We start from the raw sequence: 13,607 nt of genomic DNA, 5'->3' as shown, positions 1-13,607 counted from the left end.
GCAATGATGCTAACAATCTACAGGGATAGACAGGGAGAGGGAAAAGAAGAGAAGAGAGGAGAGAGAGGGAGGGAGGAAGAAAGGAAGGGAGGAGGAAGGAAGAAAGGAGGGGAAAGGGAAGAGGGGATGAGGGAAGGAAGAAAAAGAAGAAAAGAAATAGGAAGAAAAGAGAGAAAGAGAAAGCAAGCCAGAAGAAAGCATCGTAGTATACAAAAGACAGACAGCAATCACAGACTGGAAGAATGCATAAAACAAGGAACAAATGCAACTAAACTTAGAGTCCTGCAAGCCATAGTAAAATTAAGAACACCATGGAATATTATGCAGCAATCAAAAAGGATGAGTTCGTGTCCTTTGTAGGGACATGGATGAATCTGGAGAACATTATTCTCAGCAAACTGACACAAGAACAGAAAATGAAATACCGCATATTCTCACTCATAGACGGGCGATGAACAATGAGAACACATTGACACAGGGAGGGGAGCACTACCCACTGGGGTCTATTGGGGAGAATAGGGGAGGGGCAGCGGGGGGGGAGCTGGGGAGGGATAGCCTGGGGAGAAATGCCAAATGTGGGTGAAGGGGAGGAAGGCAGCAAAACACACTGCCACGTGTGTACCTATGCAACTATCTTGCATGTTCTGCACATGTACCCCAAAACCTAAAATGCAATAATAAAAAAAAGAATATGATTTCAACCTAACAAAGTTTCAAAGGCAAGATGATTGGCAACAGAATTTGATTTTTTTTTAACAAAAAGGAGATTACTAAGTTCAGAAAAGAAACTGAGAACCCAAAGAACCACACGGAAGAGCAAGATGCAGAAGAGACATGCACACAAATCGAAACCAGCACATGGAGGAAGGACTTTAAATGTTCATGCTAATGCTGACCCAACATTAAGATAATTTAGTAAATAGTCTTAGTAAAGAGCCTAATAAATGGAATAGAAAAATATCCACAGATGCCGTATGTGAAAAGTTTCCATAAATGAAGGGGGAATCGAACCTGCTCCTCAAAAGGACAGTCTCTACCAGGAAAAAATGATGCAAGACAATCGATATTGAGATATATTCTAGTTGTGTTATGGTACTTCGAAAAAAATTAAAGAATTTTTTTAGGCACCTAAGCACATGCATGCGAACGCGTGTGCGCGCACACACACACACACACACACATACAATCGATTACTTACAAGGAAACAAATCTGTTCCACTTAAATATAAAAGTAAAATGTAACATCTCCAGAATGTTTCAGCATGCATACTCTACTGAATGCAGCTATAAAATGTGGACACAGTGCATGGGGCAGCTATTTGAGGACTCCGAAAAGTAAACGAAAGGAGGCAGACTGGGGAAAGACTATCATCTGAAGCACCACTGAAACAGTGGTGAACTTGACATTTTCCCCTCTTGGTATCCTTGGCTCAATGTAGCCTGCAAGTTAGAAGCAGGGAGTGGTGTGCACAGAGAGAGCTCTGGTTCTGACTTGAGAAGAGGGAAAAGAGAATACTAACCCTTAATAGTTAAGGGAATCCCCAGTTTTGTTTCTTCTTTTCTTCATATTTTCATGTTCTAGACCACAGGCAAGCCTGTGACAGCAGTGGTGGTCACAGAGGCAGTGACAGTGACAGGGGCATCTGCCAGGACCTTCAGGTGATGAAAACTCTGAAGGAAAATAACCTTCCTCTCTGATTGTAGGAGCTGTGGCCCCAAGAGGGTGCCCATGACTTCTTTCTTCACTCTTGGTCTACCTGCCAAATGACACCAGAAGAAAAGGCAAAGGCACAGGAAGTGTGTGACAGAGAAGAGTAACTAAGGCGAGAGCAACAGCATTCTGGCTAGAAGGTTGAAAAGGGGAAGATACCACCTCACGCCAGTTAGAATGGCGGTCATTAAAAAATCTGGAGACAACAGATGCTGGAGAGGATGTGGAGAAATAGGAACACTTTTACACTGCTGGTGGGAGTGTAAATTAGTTCAACCATTGTGGAAGACAGTGTGGCGATTCCTCAAGGACCTAGAAATAGAAATTCCATTTGACCCAGCAATCCCATTACTGGGTATATATCCAAAGGACTATAAGTCGTTCTACTATAAGGACACATGCACACGAATGTTCACTGCAGCACTGTTTACAATAGCAAAGACCTGGAACCAACCCAAATGCCCATCGATGATAGACTGGACAGGGAAAATGTGGCACATATACACCATGGAATATTATGCAGCAATCAAAAATGATGAGTTCCTATCTTTTGTAGGGACATGGATGAATCTGGAGAACATTATTCTCAGCAAACTGACACAAGAACAGAAAATGAAATACCGCATATTCTCACTCATAGGCGGGTGATGAACAATGAGAACACATGGACACAGGGAAGGGAGTACTACACACTGGGGTCTACTGGGGGGAATAGGGGAGGGACAGCGTGGGGGGGAGTTGAGGTGAGAGCGCATGGGGGGAAATGCCAAATGTGGGTGAAGGGGAGAAAGGTAGCAAAACACACTGCCACGTGTGTACCTATGCAACTATCTTACATGTTCTGCACATGTACCCCAAAACCTAAAACGCAATAAAAAATAAAAAAATTTTTAAAAAAAGAAAAAGGGAAGCTGAGGGAAGCAGAAAGTGCTGGGGAGATTGCAGGCAGGGAGGAATTGCTTGGGAAACTAAACCCACAAAGCTATGTGTGAACTTCTGGGCTAACCCCCAAGCTGTGTCTGTACAGATGTGATCCTATACAACATACAAAGGACTTTGAGAATTGCACTAAGGGATACAGACCTCGCCAGCTCCGAGACGGCTGATCATGCTTAACAGAACCAAACGTCATTGTGAAGGTTTTGAAAATGGAACTAACATTAAGACCCCTGGTCAGAACATGTGACCTGAGTCCAAGCGACTGGGGGACAAAATGAGCACAGATTCAAGGGTCTGTGAGAATAGGACAAAAGAGCTAACTTTTGTGTCATCGTGGTGCCAGAAGGAAAGGAGAAAGGCGGTGGGACTTGAAAAACTATTCAACTAAATAATGGCTGGAAGATTACAAATATGGCAAAACACATACACAGGGGAAGTCAAGACATTCGCAGATGAAGAAAAAGTAAGGCAGATTGTTTCTTTCTTTTTTTATTATTATTATTATTTGTTTTGAGACAGAGTTTCGCTCTTGTTACCCAGGCTAGAGTACAATGGCGCGATCTCGGCTCACCGCAACCTCCGCCTCCTGGGTTCAGGCAATTCTCCTGCCTCAGCCTCCCGAGTAGCTGGGATTACAGGCACGCGCCACCACACCCAGCTAATTTTTTGTATTTTTAGTAGAGACGGGGTTTCACCATGTTGACCAGGATGGTCTCGATCTCATGACGTCGTGATCCACCCGCCTCGGCTTCCCAAAGTGCTGTGATTACAGGCTTGAGTCACTGCGCCCGGCCAAGGCAGATTGTTTCTATCAGACTCTACCCTTACCTTGACCCTTCGAGAAGTTTTCTACATGAGATTCCACTAGGCGTGTAAAATGCCTTGGCTGAGCATGACGTGCTCACCAATTCTCTCTAGTGTGGACATTTATCATGCTGCCTAGTACTGGGAAGATATGTCTTAGAATTTCCCACGAGCTCCTGGTACAAGTCCATTCTAGTTTCTGCCTCCAACCCCTCCACTGAAATTGCTCTTGCCAAGGCCCCCAGCAACACTTGCATTGCCTAATTCAGTGAACAGGTTTTTGTGTTTGTTTTTTTTTTTGAGACGGAGTTTCACTCTTGTTACCCAGACTGGAGTGCAATGGTGCGATCTTGGCTCACGGCAACCTCCGCCTCCTGCGTTCAGGCAATTCTCCTGCCTCAGCCTCCCGAGTAGCTGGGACTACAGGCACGTGCCACCGTGCCCAGCTAATTTTTTTGTATTTTTAGTAGAGACGGGGTTTCACCATGTTGACCAGGATGGTCTCGATCTCTTGACCTCGTGATCAACCGGCCTCGGCCTCCTAAAGTGCTGGGATTACAGGTGTGAGCCACCGCGCCTGGCCCCAGTGAACAGGTTTTAATGCTTATCATTCTGGAATCAGCGAGTGTTTCTGAGTTTGTCACTTCTTGCTCAGTTCTTCTGGCTTCCTTGTTAACCTTTGCTCTCATCTCTTTCTGGCTTATCTTCCAGCATGCCCTGCCCACTCCCGCCCCCCAACCCCACCACGAACTTTATCTATGGAGACACTCCTCTATTCTTCTTCCAATGATGTTCTTGTTTTGCTTGCTTCTTAAAAGAAGTTGTCCTTGGTCCCCTTATATATTCTCTCTATGTGCTCTCCCCAAATGGTCTCAACTACATGCATGGTTTCAAGAACTACCCTGATGACTTGCAAGTTTATATATATATATATATATATATATATATATATATATATATATATTTTTTTTTTTTTTTTTTTTTTTTTAGACGGAGTTTTGCTCTTGTCACCCAGGCTGGAGCGCCATGGCGCGATCTCGGCTCACCGCAACCTCCGCCTCCTGGGTTCAAGCAATTCTCCTGCCTCAGCCTCCCGAGTAGCTGGGATTACAGGCACGCGCCACCATGCCCAGCTAATTTTTTGTATTTGTAGTAGAGACAGGGTTTCACCATGTTGACCAGGATGGTCTCGATCTCTTGACCTTGTGATCCACCTGCCTCGACCTCCCAAAGTGCTGGGATTACAGGCGTGAGCCACTGCACCCGGCCCAAAATACTTCTATTAATGTGTTCCCACAGCACTTTCTTAGTCCATCTGCGTTGCTATAAAGGAATGCCTGAGGCTGGGTAATTTATAAAGAAAAGATGTTTATTTGGCTCATGGTTCTGCAGGCTATATAGGAAACATGGTGCTGGCATCTGCTTGGTTTCTGGTGACAGGGTCAGGCTGCTTCCACTCGTGGCAGAAGGTGAAGAGGAGCCAACAAGTGTAGAGATCACATGGTGAGAGAGGAATCGAGGTGGGGGGGGACGGTGGTGCTACACTCTTTTTAACAACCAGTTCTTGTGGGAATGAATCTAGTGAGAACTCACTCATTACTGCGAGGCTGGCACCAAGCCATTCATGAAGGATCCACCCCATGACCCAAACACCTTCCATTAGACCCCGCCTCCCAACACTGGGTATCAAATTTCCACGTGAGATTTGGAGGGGTCAAACAAACCAAACTATAACCAGCACCTTGAACTTCCCCTCTCATAGCACTTATCACAGTATAGTGTTGTAATTGTCTGGTTCCTTGTCTGTACGTTCCACCAGACTGCATGCAGGGACCTAATCTGTATTTCTCATCGGTGTTGTCTCAATGCTTAACACAGTATGCCTGGCAGTACCCTTCAATATTTTTTTGAAGAATGAGCAAATGAATTATCGTGTCTCCAGCTAGGTTTGCCAATATGACTAATATGTAGTGTAGTGAGTGCCTGCGATGTGCCATTTTACTACCTAATCTTTGTATGGACTCTGTCCCCTAGTCTTACCTACCAACGCCATTGTCTTAGTTGAGACATCTGTCATTTCTTCACTGGCATAAGATAGCTTGTAATTCCAATCTCAGTCCTCTCTGTTCTATTCTCCACACACAATCCTCTCTGTTCTATTCTCAACACAGCTTCCAGAGCGATCTTTCTAGAGGCAAATCAGGCCATGTCACTCCCAAGCTGAAAGACCACAGTGGGTTCAGTGTAGCCTACATGGTATTCTAAAACTTGAGCATGGCATAACAGAACCTCCATGTCTCCGAGGTTGTTCAAGCTTGTACTCACTCTTCAAGCTCCTGCCTACCTCTTTCCCAGCACACCAACCACTACTAGTCCATTGGCATCTTACTCTCCAGGCTTAATGAATTGATTGCAACTCCCCTCCTCCCACCAGTGCCTTGGCTTCTCTCATCATGCTACAGATTCTTTAACACACACATTGTCCTCCAAGAAGCTTGCCAGATCCATTCCTATTGTTTCAACAAAATGTTTATTGACCATCCTTTATACACTATGACCAAATAGGAATTATCCCACAAACGTAAGGTTGGTTCAACATGTGAAAATTAATTTATATAATAAATCATATTAACAGAATGCATGGTGGCGGTGGAGCGGGGCGAGAAACTCATGGTCATCTTAATCACGTACAAAAAGGAGCACTTAACAAAACACAATACCTTTTGGTGAAAATAAGTTCAACAAACCAGGAATAGAAAGAAACCTCTTCAACCTGATAAAGGGCATCCATGAAAAACCCAGAGAAAATATCATATTTGATGGTGAAAGACTGGCTGATTTCCCCCTAAGATCAGGAATGAGTCCATCAAAAGAAACTGAGATGATTTGACTCTGTGTGCCCAGCCAAATCTCATGCTACAGATTCTTTAACACACACATTGTCCTCCAAGAAGCTTGTCAGATCCATTCCTGTTGTTTCAACAAAATGTTTATTGACCATCCTTTATACACTATGACCAAATAGTAATTATCCCACAATAATTAACAGAATGCATGGTGGCAGTGGGGCAATGAATAACCTGAAAATAAGATTGAGGAAATCATTTATCTTACAGTAGCATTGAAATAATAAAATACAGAGGAATAAATTTAACAAAAGCTGTACAAGACATAGAGTCTGAAAATTACAAGACATTGCTAAAATAAATTAAACAAGACCTAAATAAACTGCAAGGCGTTTTGTGTTAAGGATTGGAGCACATAATATTATTAAGATGCCCATAATCTCCAAGGCAATATACAGATTCATCGTGATGCCTGTCAGAATCCAACTTGCTTTCTTTGTAAAAATTGACAAGCTAATCCTAAAATTCTTATGAAAATGTAAGGGACCCAGATAGCCCAAAGAATCTCATAAAAGATAAAATTTAAAGGACTCACACTCCCAATTTCAAAACGTACTACAAGGCTAAACTAATCCAAAAAGGGTGGTACTGGCATCACGATAGATATATTAAGTCAATGTTACAGAACTCGGGGTCAGAAATAAACCCATATGTTTATGCATAGTTCATTTTCAATAAGAGTGCTAGCACCACTCAATGGGCAGGGATGGGGGGTGGCGGGGAACAATAATCCCTTCAACAAATTGTGCTAGGACAACTGCATAGCCAAATGCAAAAGAATGCCCCGGACCTCCACCTCACACCGTGTAAAAAATTAATTCAAAATGGATCACAGGTCTAAATGTAAGGGCTGAAACTGTAAGACTCTTAGAAGAAAATAGAGATGTAACTTTCCAGGACCTTGGATTAGGCAACAGTTCCTTCCGTATGAAACCAAAGGGACAGCCACAGACATTTTTTACATTTGGCAAATTGGACTACATCCAAATTAAAATCTTTTGGGCAAGAAAGGGTACTATCCAGAAAGTGAATGGGAGAAACATGTGCAAATCACATATCCGATAAGAGTCTATTTTCAAGAATATATAAATAAGTTTTAGAACCCCGCAGCCAAAATACAATCAACCAGATTTAAAAAAGGGGCAATGGGCTTGAGTAGACATTCCTCCAAAGTAGAGGTACAAAAGGCAAAGAAGCACATGAAAAGATGTCTTAGTGTGTTTTCTGTTGCTATAGTTGAATACCTGACACTGAACAATTTATAAGGAAGAGAAATTTATTTCTTACCGTTCTGGGGACTGGGAAGTGCCTCAGCATCTGGTGATGGCAGGGGATATCAGGTGGTCAGAGGGCAAGAGCATGTATGTCGTTTCAGGCCTCTTTTCCTATTCTTATAAAGCCACCAGTCCCATTATGGGGGTCTCACCCCGACGACCTTATCTAATCCCAATTACCGTCTGAAAGGCTGCGTCTCCAATGCCAAATGTGGGTGAAGGGGAGAAGAAAAGAAAGCACACTGCCATGTGTGTACCTACGCAACTGTCTTGCATGCTCTGCTCATGTACCCCAAAACCTATAATCCAATAAAAAATTAAAAAAAAAAAAAGTTTCCAACACACAGAATTTGGGGGACACACTCAAGCCATAGCAACATCATTAGCCATTTGGGAAATGCAAATGAAAACCACCATGAGATAGCGCTTCACACCCACTAGGATGGCTATTATAAATGAAACAAAATGAGGCAAACAGAAAACAAGTTTTGATGATGTGAAGAAACTGGGACTCTCATGCACTACTGTTGGGAATGCGAACGATTACAGCTGCTGTGGAAATCAGTTTGGTGGTTCCTCAATAAGTTAAACAGAATTACCATATGAAGCAGCAGGTTGGCTCCTAGAAATAGACCCAAAAGAACTGAAAACAGGTATTCAAACAAAAACTTGTACAGAGATGGTCATGGCAGTGCTATTCACAATAGCCAGAGGGGGAAATAACTTGTCTATCACCTGATGAGTGGATAAACAAAATGTGGCCTATCTATACAACGGAATATTATTCATTCATTCAAAGGCAGGAAGAACTGATTCACGCCTCTACATGGATGAACCCTGATGAAAACATTACGCTAAGTGAAAGCGGCCAGACACACAAGGCCTCCCATTTGGTTGTATGATTCCATCTACAGGAAATCTCCAAAACAGGCAAACCTCTATGGACAGAAAGCAGATTGGTTAGTGGTTGCAAGGGGACTATCGGGAACGTGTGTATGTGGCGGGGGCGGCGGTAGCGGACGTGTGGAAGGAGGCGTGTGGTGAGTGACCGCTTACAGGTACAGGGGTTTCGGTTACTCTTCTGGGTGTTGAAACTGTTTTGGAACCAGGTGGTTGCGACGGGTCTGCAACATTGTGAAGGAGCCGTACCCAGCATCCTCCCCTGGGCCGTCCCTTTGTCTTTCTCCCAACCAGTAGAAAGGGGGAGTTCCCCCACTGGCGCAGAGAGGGTCACCAGCGGGATGCCCCCTCCCCGCCCCACTCCGCACCCACCCCGGGCCTCCAGCCGCTTCCAGGCCCGGGCCTGCTCCCTCGGGGCCAATGGGAAGGCTGTGAGGTCACCTGATGGGCGTGCCCTCCAGCCTCTTCCAGGCCCAGGCCTGCTCCCTCGGGGCCAATGGGAAGGAGGTGACGTCACCTGATGGGCGTGTCCCTGGTGAGGCCGTGGCCACGTGGGAGCGAGGCCGTCACCATGTGGTGACGTGGTGGCACGAGGATGTGCGTGCCCATGGGACTGGGCTCCCCAGCCAATGAGGGGCTGGGCCCTGGTCGCTAAGATACACGGTACTGGACGCGATAACGGTCATCTTGAGAGGCATCTTGTCGTGCTAGAGCAAGCCGAGCCGAGATAGGGCACCCAACACCCAGCATGTTGGGGAGGAGGAGCCGTCGAGGGTCCTCTGGTGCTGGCGGCCGGGGGCATACCCTCTCTCGCACCGCCCGAGGGGAGCTTTTGTTTTCTGTGAGCGAGGTGGAGCGTAGTCTACAGGAAGGCCAGTGCGCCCAGCGCCTGAGTCCCTCTGCGCCAGTCTTCCTCGCTGCCGTGATTCAGTACCTGACGGCCCAGATCCTGGAGCTGGCGGGCAAGGAGGCCCACAACAACGGAGAGAGGACCATCACTCCACAGCCGCTGGACATGGCGGTTCACGACAACGCGCTGCTGAGCACCCTCTTTGACACAACAACCGTCTCTCAAGTGGTTCCCGGCCGGGACTAGCTGCTGACGACGCACGACTTCTGGGACCTGGCAGGTCCACTCGTCCACCCACCCAGCCCCAAATCCCCCAGCCCCCAAACCACCCCCTGTTTCCACCGGCCCCGAGGTCTCTTGGGCCTTCATTCATTAATTCTGTCAGTAAAGTGTTTAATGGATCCCACCTGCCTGTTTCAGTCACTTTGCCTTGGGGGAGGGAGGGGGGTGTGGGATGAGGGGACGTGCGATGGGGTGGGGCGTTAAGAGACCTCCATAGCTGGAGGGATGGACAGGTGGGGCTCTGGGGTTGGCTGGGAGTCAGGGATGGCACAGAGGAGCAGTGTCTCCCGGTGACAGTGCAGGGGGTGGGGTGGGGGTGGGGGGGGTGGATGGCCCTGGGTGGGAAGAGGGCAGCCCGGCTGGTTCTGAGCAAGTCAGGAGGGCCTTCCCGGCAAAGTCCTCAGCACAATGGTGTTCATTGGGGCGGGTGGACCTCAAGACCGTGACTGCCGTGTTGCGACAGGACGGACTTCCACAGGCAACCAGGGTGCGGACGACGAGGTGGACCCGGCGGCTGGCATGGGGCCCTGGACGGGAAGATGAAGGAGTGAGTGGTGGTTGGGCGGGGAACAGTCCAGAAATGCACAGCCACGGAATGAGGGTCACGAGTTTAGTCTGGGTCGTGTTCAGATGGAGAGGCTCCGGGACGCCTGTAGCAAAGGACACCACTTGCGTTGCAGCCAAGCTAGCAGCAGCTGGCACCCGGCCAGGCCCCGCGAGCCTTTCCCGGGTCTTGGACCCGCGTCCCCGAGCCCCTCGATTTGCATACGCCGCTGCAGCCCGGCCAGGCCCCGCCTCCGATTCCGATTCCGATTCCGTTCTTTGCAGATCACCGAGGCAAGGGGCAGGCTCGGGCTGGGGAGCCAGCCTGCGCGCGCACGCCGGCAGGCAGCCAGCCAAGGGGGACGCGGGGCACGTCGCACCGCCACGCCCGCCAGCGGCCGGACGTGCTTGGGGCGGCGACCATGGCGGCGGCGGCGGCGGCCGGCCTGGGGGGTGGCGGCGGCGCCGGCGCCGGCCCCGGGCCCGAGGCCGGGGACTTCCTGGCCCGCTACCGGCTTGTATCGAACAAGCTGAAGAAGCGGTTCCTGCGGAAGCCGAACGTGGCGGAGGCCGGCGAGCAGTTCGGACAGCTGGGCCGTGAGCTGCGCGCCCAGGAGTGTCTGCCGTACGCGGCCTGGTGCCAGCTGGCGGTGGCGCGCTGCCAGCAGGCGCTCTTCCACGGGCCCGGGGAGGCGCTGGCCCTCACCGAGGCCGCCCGCCTCTTCCTGCGGCAGGAGCGCGACGCGCGCCAGCGCCTGGTCTGCCCCGCCGCCTACGGGGAGCCGCTGCAGGCCGCCGCCAGCGCCCTGGGCGCCGCAGTGCGCCTGCACCTCGAGCTGGGCCAGCCGGCCGCCGCCGCCGCCCTGTGCCTCGAGCTGGCCGCCGCCCTGCGCGACCTGGGCCAGCCGGCCGCCGCCGCCGGTCACTTCCAGCGCGCCGCCCAGCTCCAGCTGCCCCAGCTGCCCCTGGCCGCGATGCAGGCGCTCGGCGAGGCGGCCTCCTGCCAGCTGCTGGCGCGCGATTACACCGGCGCCCTGGCGCTCTTCACGCGCATGCAGCGCCTGGCGCGGGAGCACGGCAGCCACCCGGTGCAGCCGCTGCCGCCGCCGCCGCCCCCGCCGGCGGGGCCGCAGTCCGGGCCCGGGGCGACGCCCGCCCTACCGGCGGCGCTGCTTGCTCCGAACGCCGGCTCCGCGGCGCCCTCTCCCGCCGCCCTGGGCGCCTTCTCGGACCTGCTGGTCCGCTGCGAGGTGTCCCGCGTTCTGCTGCTGCTCCTCCTGCAACCACCGCCCGCCAAGCTGCTGCCGGAGCACGCCCAGACCCTGGAGAAGTACTCCTGGGAGGCTTTTGACAGCCACGGGCAGGAGAGCAGCGGCCAGCTTCCCGAGGAGCTCTTTCTGCTGCTCCAGTCTTTGGTCATGGCTACCCACGAAAAGGACACGGAAGCCATCAAGTCGCTGCAGGTGGAGATGTGGCCGCTGTTGACTGCTGAGCAGAACCACCTCCTTCACCTCGTTCTGCAAGAAACCATCTTCCCCTCAGGACAGGGGATCTGACCCACCCCGTTCACCCGATGGCTTTTTGCCCGGCCGGGGAGGGGATTCCCATCAATCCCGTTAACCAGATGACTTTCTGCCTGTTACCAAACCTCACGCATCCACGTTTGCATCTGGGGAGACGTAAAAAGACATACCGTCCCGGCCTCTGCGTTTTATGTTATTCCTGTTGCCGCCACAGGAATCACCCCGTTGACTGAACGCTGCCGGCATCCCCAACGCCTGTTTCCGTAGCAGAGGGAGAGCAACGCATTTTCATGGAACCGGGTGGAGGACATGGCTCTCTTCCAAAAAGCCACGACACGAAAATGACAGTCCCTTTCGTCTCCTTCCTCCGCTTCTCCCACCCAACGCAGCCTCCTGCCTCCACCTTTGTTTCATAGTGAGGATTTCATTTTGCGGCGGCTCCCTCCCTCTAAACACCCGCCCTAGGCAGGATTTCATCCTGCCCCTCGTTTCTTAACGTATTTCTGTGTCTTTGTAATGGCCAAATTTCTCCTGCCACACGTCCTCACAGTACGTCTTCATGGGAGTCATTTTATTCCTTCCAGCTTCCTTGTAACCACAGCCCTGAATCCATGATAAAGCCGCTCTTGTACCCCTCATGTGTGGTTTTGGTGTCCCTCGTCTGTAAAATGTGACTCCGTTATCCACTTGTCAGGAGGCCAGGATTAGAACCAGATAGTCCTCTTTGTATTATTTTGCAATGTGGTTGCAACATTTTATTAAGCACTACGTGAACATTCTAGTTGTTTCATATTGTTGCTAATGTTTGCTGTTTCGTGGTTTTAATTTGCAGTTACCTAATGACTAAAGATATTGGGCGTACTCTCAATTTTTCAATAGAGTGATGTTAAAATCTCCAACGATGATTGTAATTTTTCTAATATCTAAATAACCACTTCAGCTTTCCTATGCTTTCTGTTTGTCTGGGTTCTATTTATATATCCTTTTACTTTTAATCTCTCTGTGTCTTTATATTTAAAAATATTTCTTATAGACAGCATGTAGTTGAGTCTTGCTTTTGTATACAGTGTGATAATCTTCACCTTTTAATTGAACTGCTTATTGACATTCAGTGTGGTTTTTGATATTGGTGAATTTAGACTTATGATTTGTCATTTGTTTTGTGTTTGTCCTTATGCTGTTTTTCCTCTGTTCCCCCTTTCTTGCCTTCTTTTGTGTTAATTGACCATTTTTTGGAATTCAGTATTCTCTACTAACCTTTTATCTACACTGATTCATTTTTGGTGGTTGCTCTATTGATTACAGTATGAAAAAACTCACAGCTTTTCCAAGTCTACTAATAGATAATATTTTATACCACTTCATGTAAAATGTAAGAACTTTGCTAATGTACAGTTATTTATTTCCTCTATTCTTTTATCCTACAGTTGTCTTATGTATTATGTCTACATATGTTATTAAGCACACAATAAAAAGGTTATTTTTCTTGATACAGTCATGTGCATGAATATTAAACTCCAACTCTTTGCCTTTATCTTTTGAAAATTTCAGCTTTTAGATTCAGGGTACATGTGCAGGTTTGTTATGTGGGTGTATTTTATGATGCTGAAGTTTGGGATACAATTAATCCCATCACCTAAGTACTGAGCATAGTATGCAAAAGGCAATTTTTTTCAGCCCTTATCTCCCTTCTTCCCTTCCCCCTCTAGTAGTCCCCAGTGTCTATTCTTCCCATCTTTGTGAGTATCTGTACCCAATGTTTAGTTCCCAGGTATAACTGAAAACATGAGGTATTTGGTTTTTTGTTTCTGCATCAAATCACTTATGATAATGACTTTTAACTGCAACCATGTTGCTGCAAAGGACGTAGTTTTT

At 48.5% G+C, this 13,607-nt stretch overlaps 2 protein-coding genes across 2 annotated transcripts; both read left to right on the top strand.

Annotated features, from left to right (window-relative positions):
* Positions 1-3,930: 3,930 nt before the first annotated feature.
* On the top strand, positions 3,931-9,790 carry LOC118150458 (histone H2A-Bbd type 2/3-like). Its single transcript, XM_035288305.3, has one exon. The coding sequence runs from the start codon at positions 9,283-9,285 to the stop codon at positions 9,628-9,630; it is 348 nt and encodes a 115-aa protein (XP_035144196.1). The 5' UTR covers positions 3,931-9,282; the 3' UTR covers positions 9,631-9,790.
* An 819-nt stretch (positions 9,791-10,609) lies between these two features.
* On the top strand, positions 10,610-13,236 carry LOC100386302 (40-kDa huntingtin-associated protein). The gene has a single exon (XM_002763828.7). It carries the CDS (start codon positions 10,632-10,634, stop codon positions 11,763-11,765), a length of 1,134 nt encoding a protein of 377 aa, XP_002763874.2. The 5' UTR covers positions 10,610-10,631; the 3' UTR covers positions 11,766-13,236.
* The last annotated feature ends 371 nt before the right edge of the window (positions 13,237-13,607 follow it).

The sequence above is a fragment of the Callithrix jacchus genome, chromosome X, assembly GCF_049354715.1.
Source record: "Callithrix jacchus isolate 240 chromosome X, calJac240_pri, whole genome shotgun sequence".
NCBI lineage: Eukaryota > Metazoa > Chordata > Mammalia > Primates > Cebidae > Callithrix > Callithrix jacchus.
This window is presented reverse-complemented; position numbering and strand designations above follow the sequence as displayed.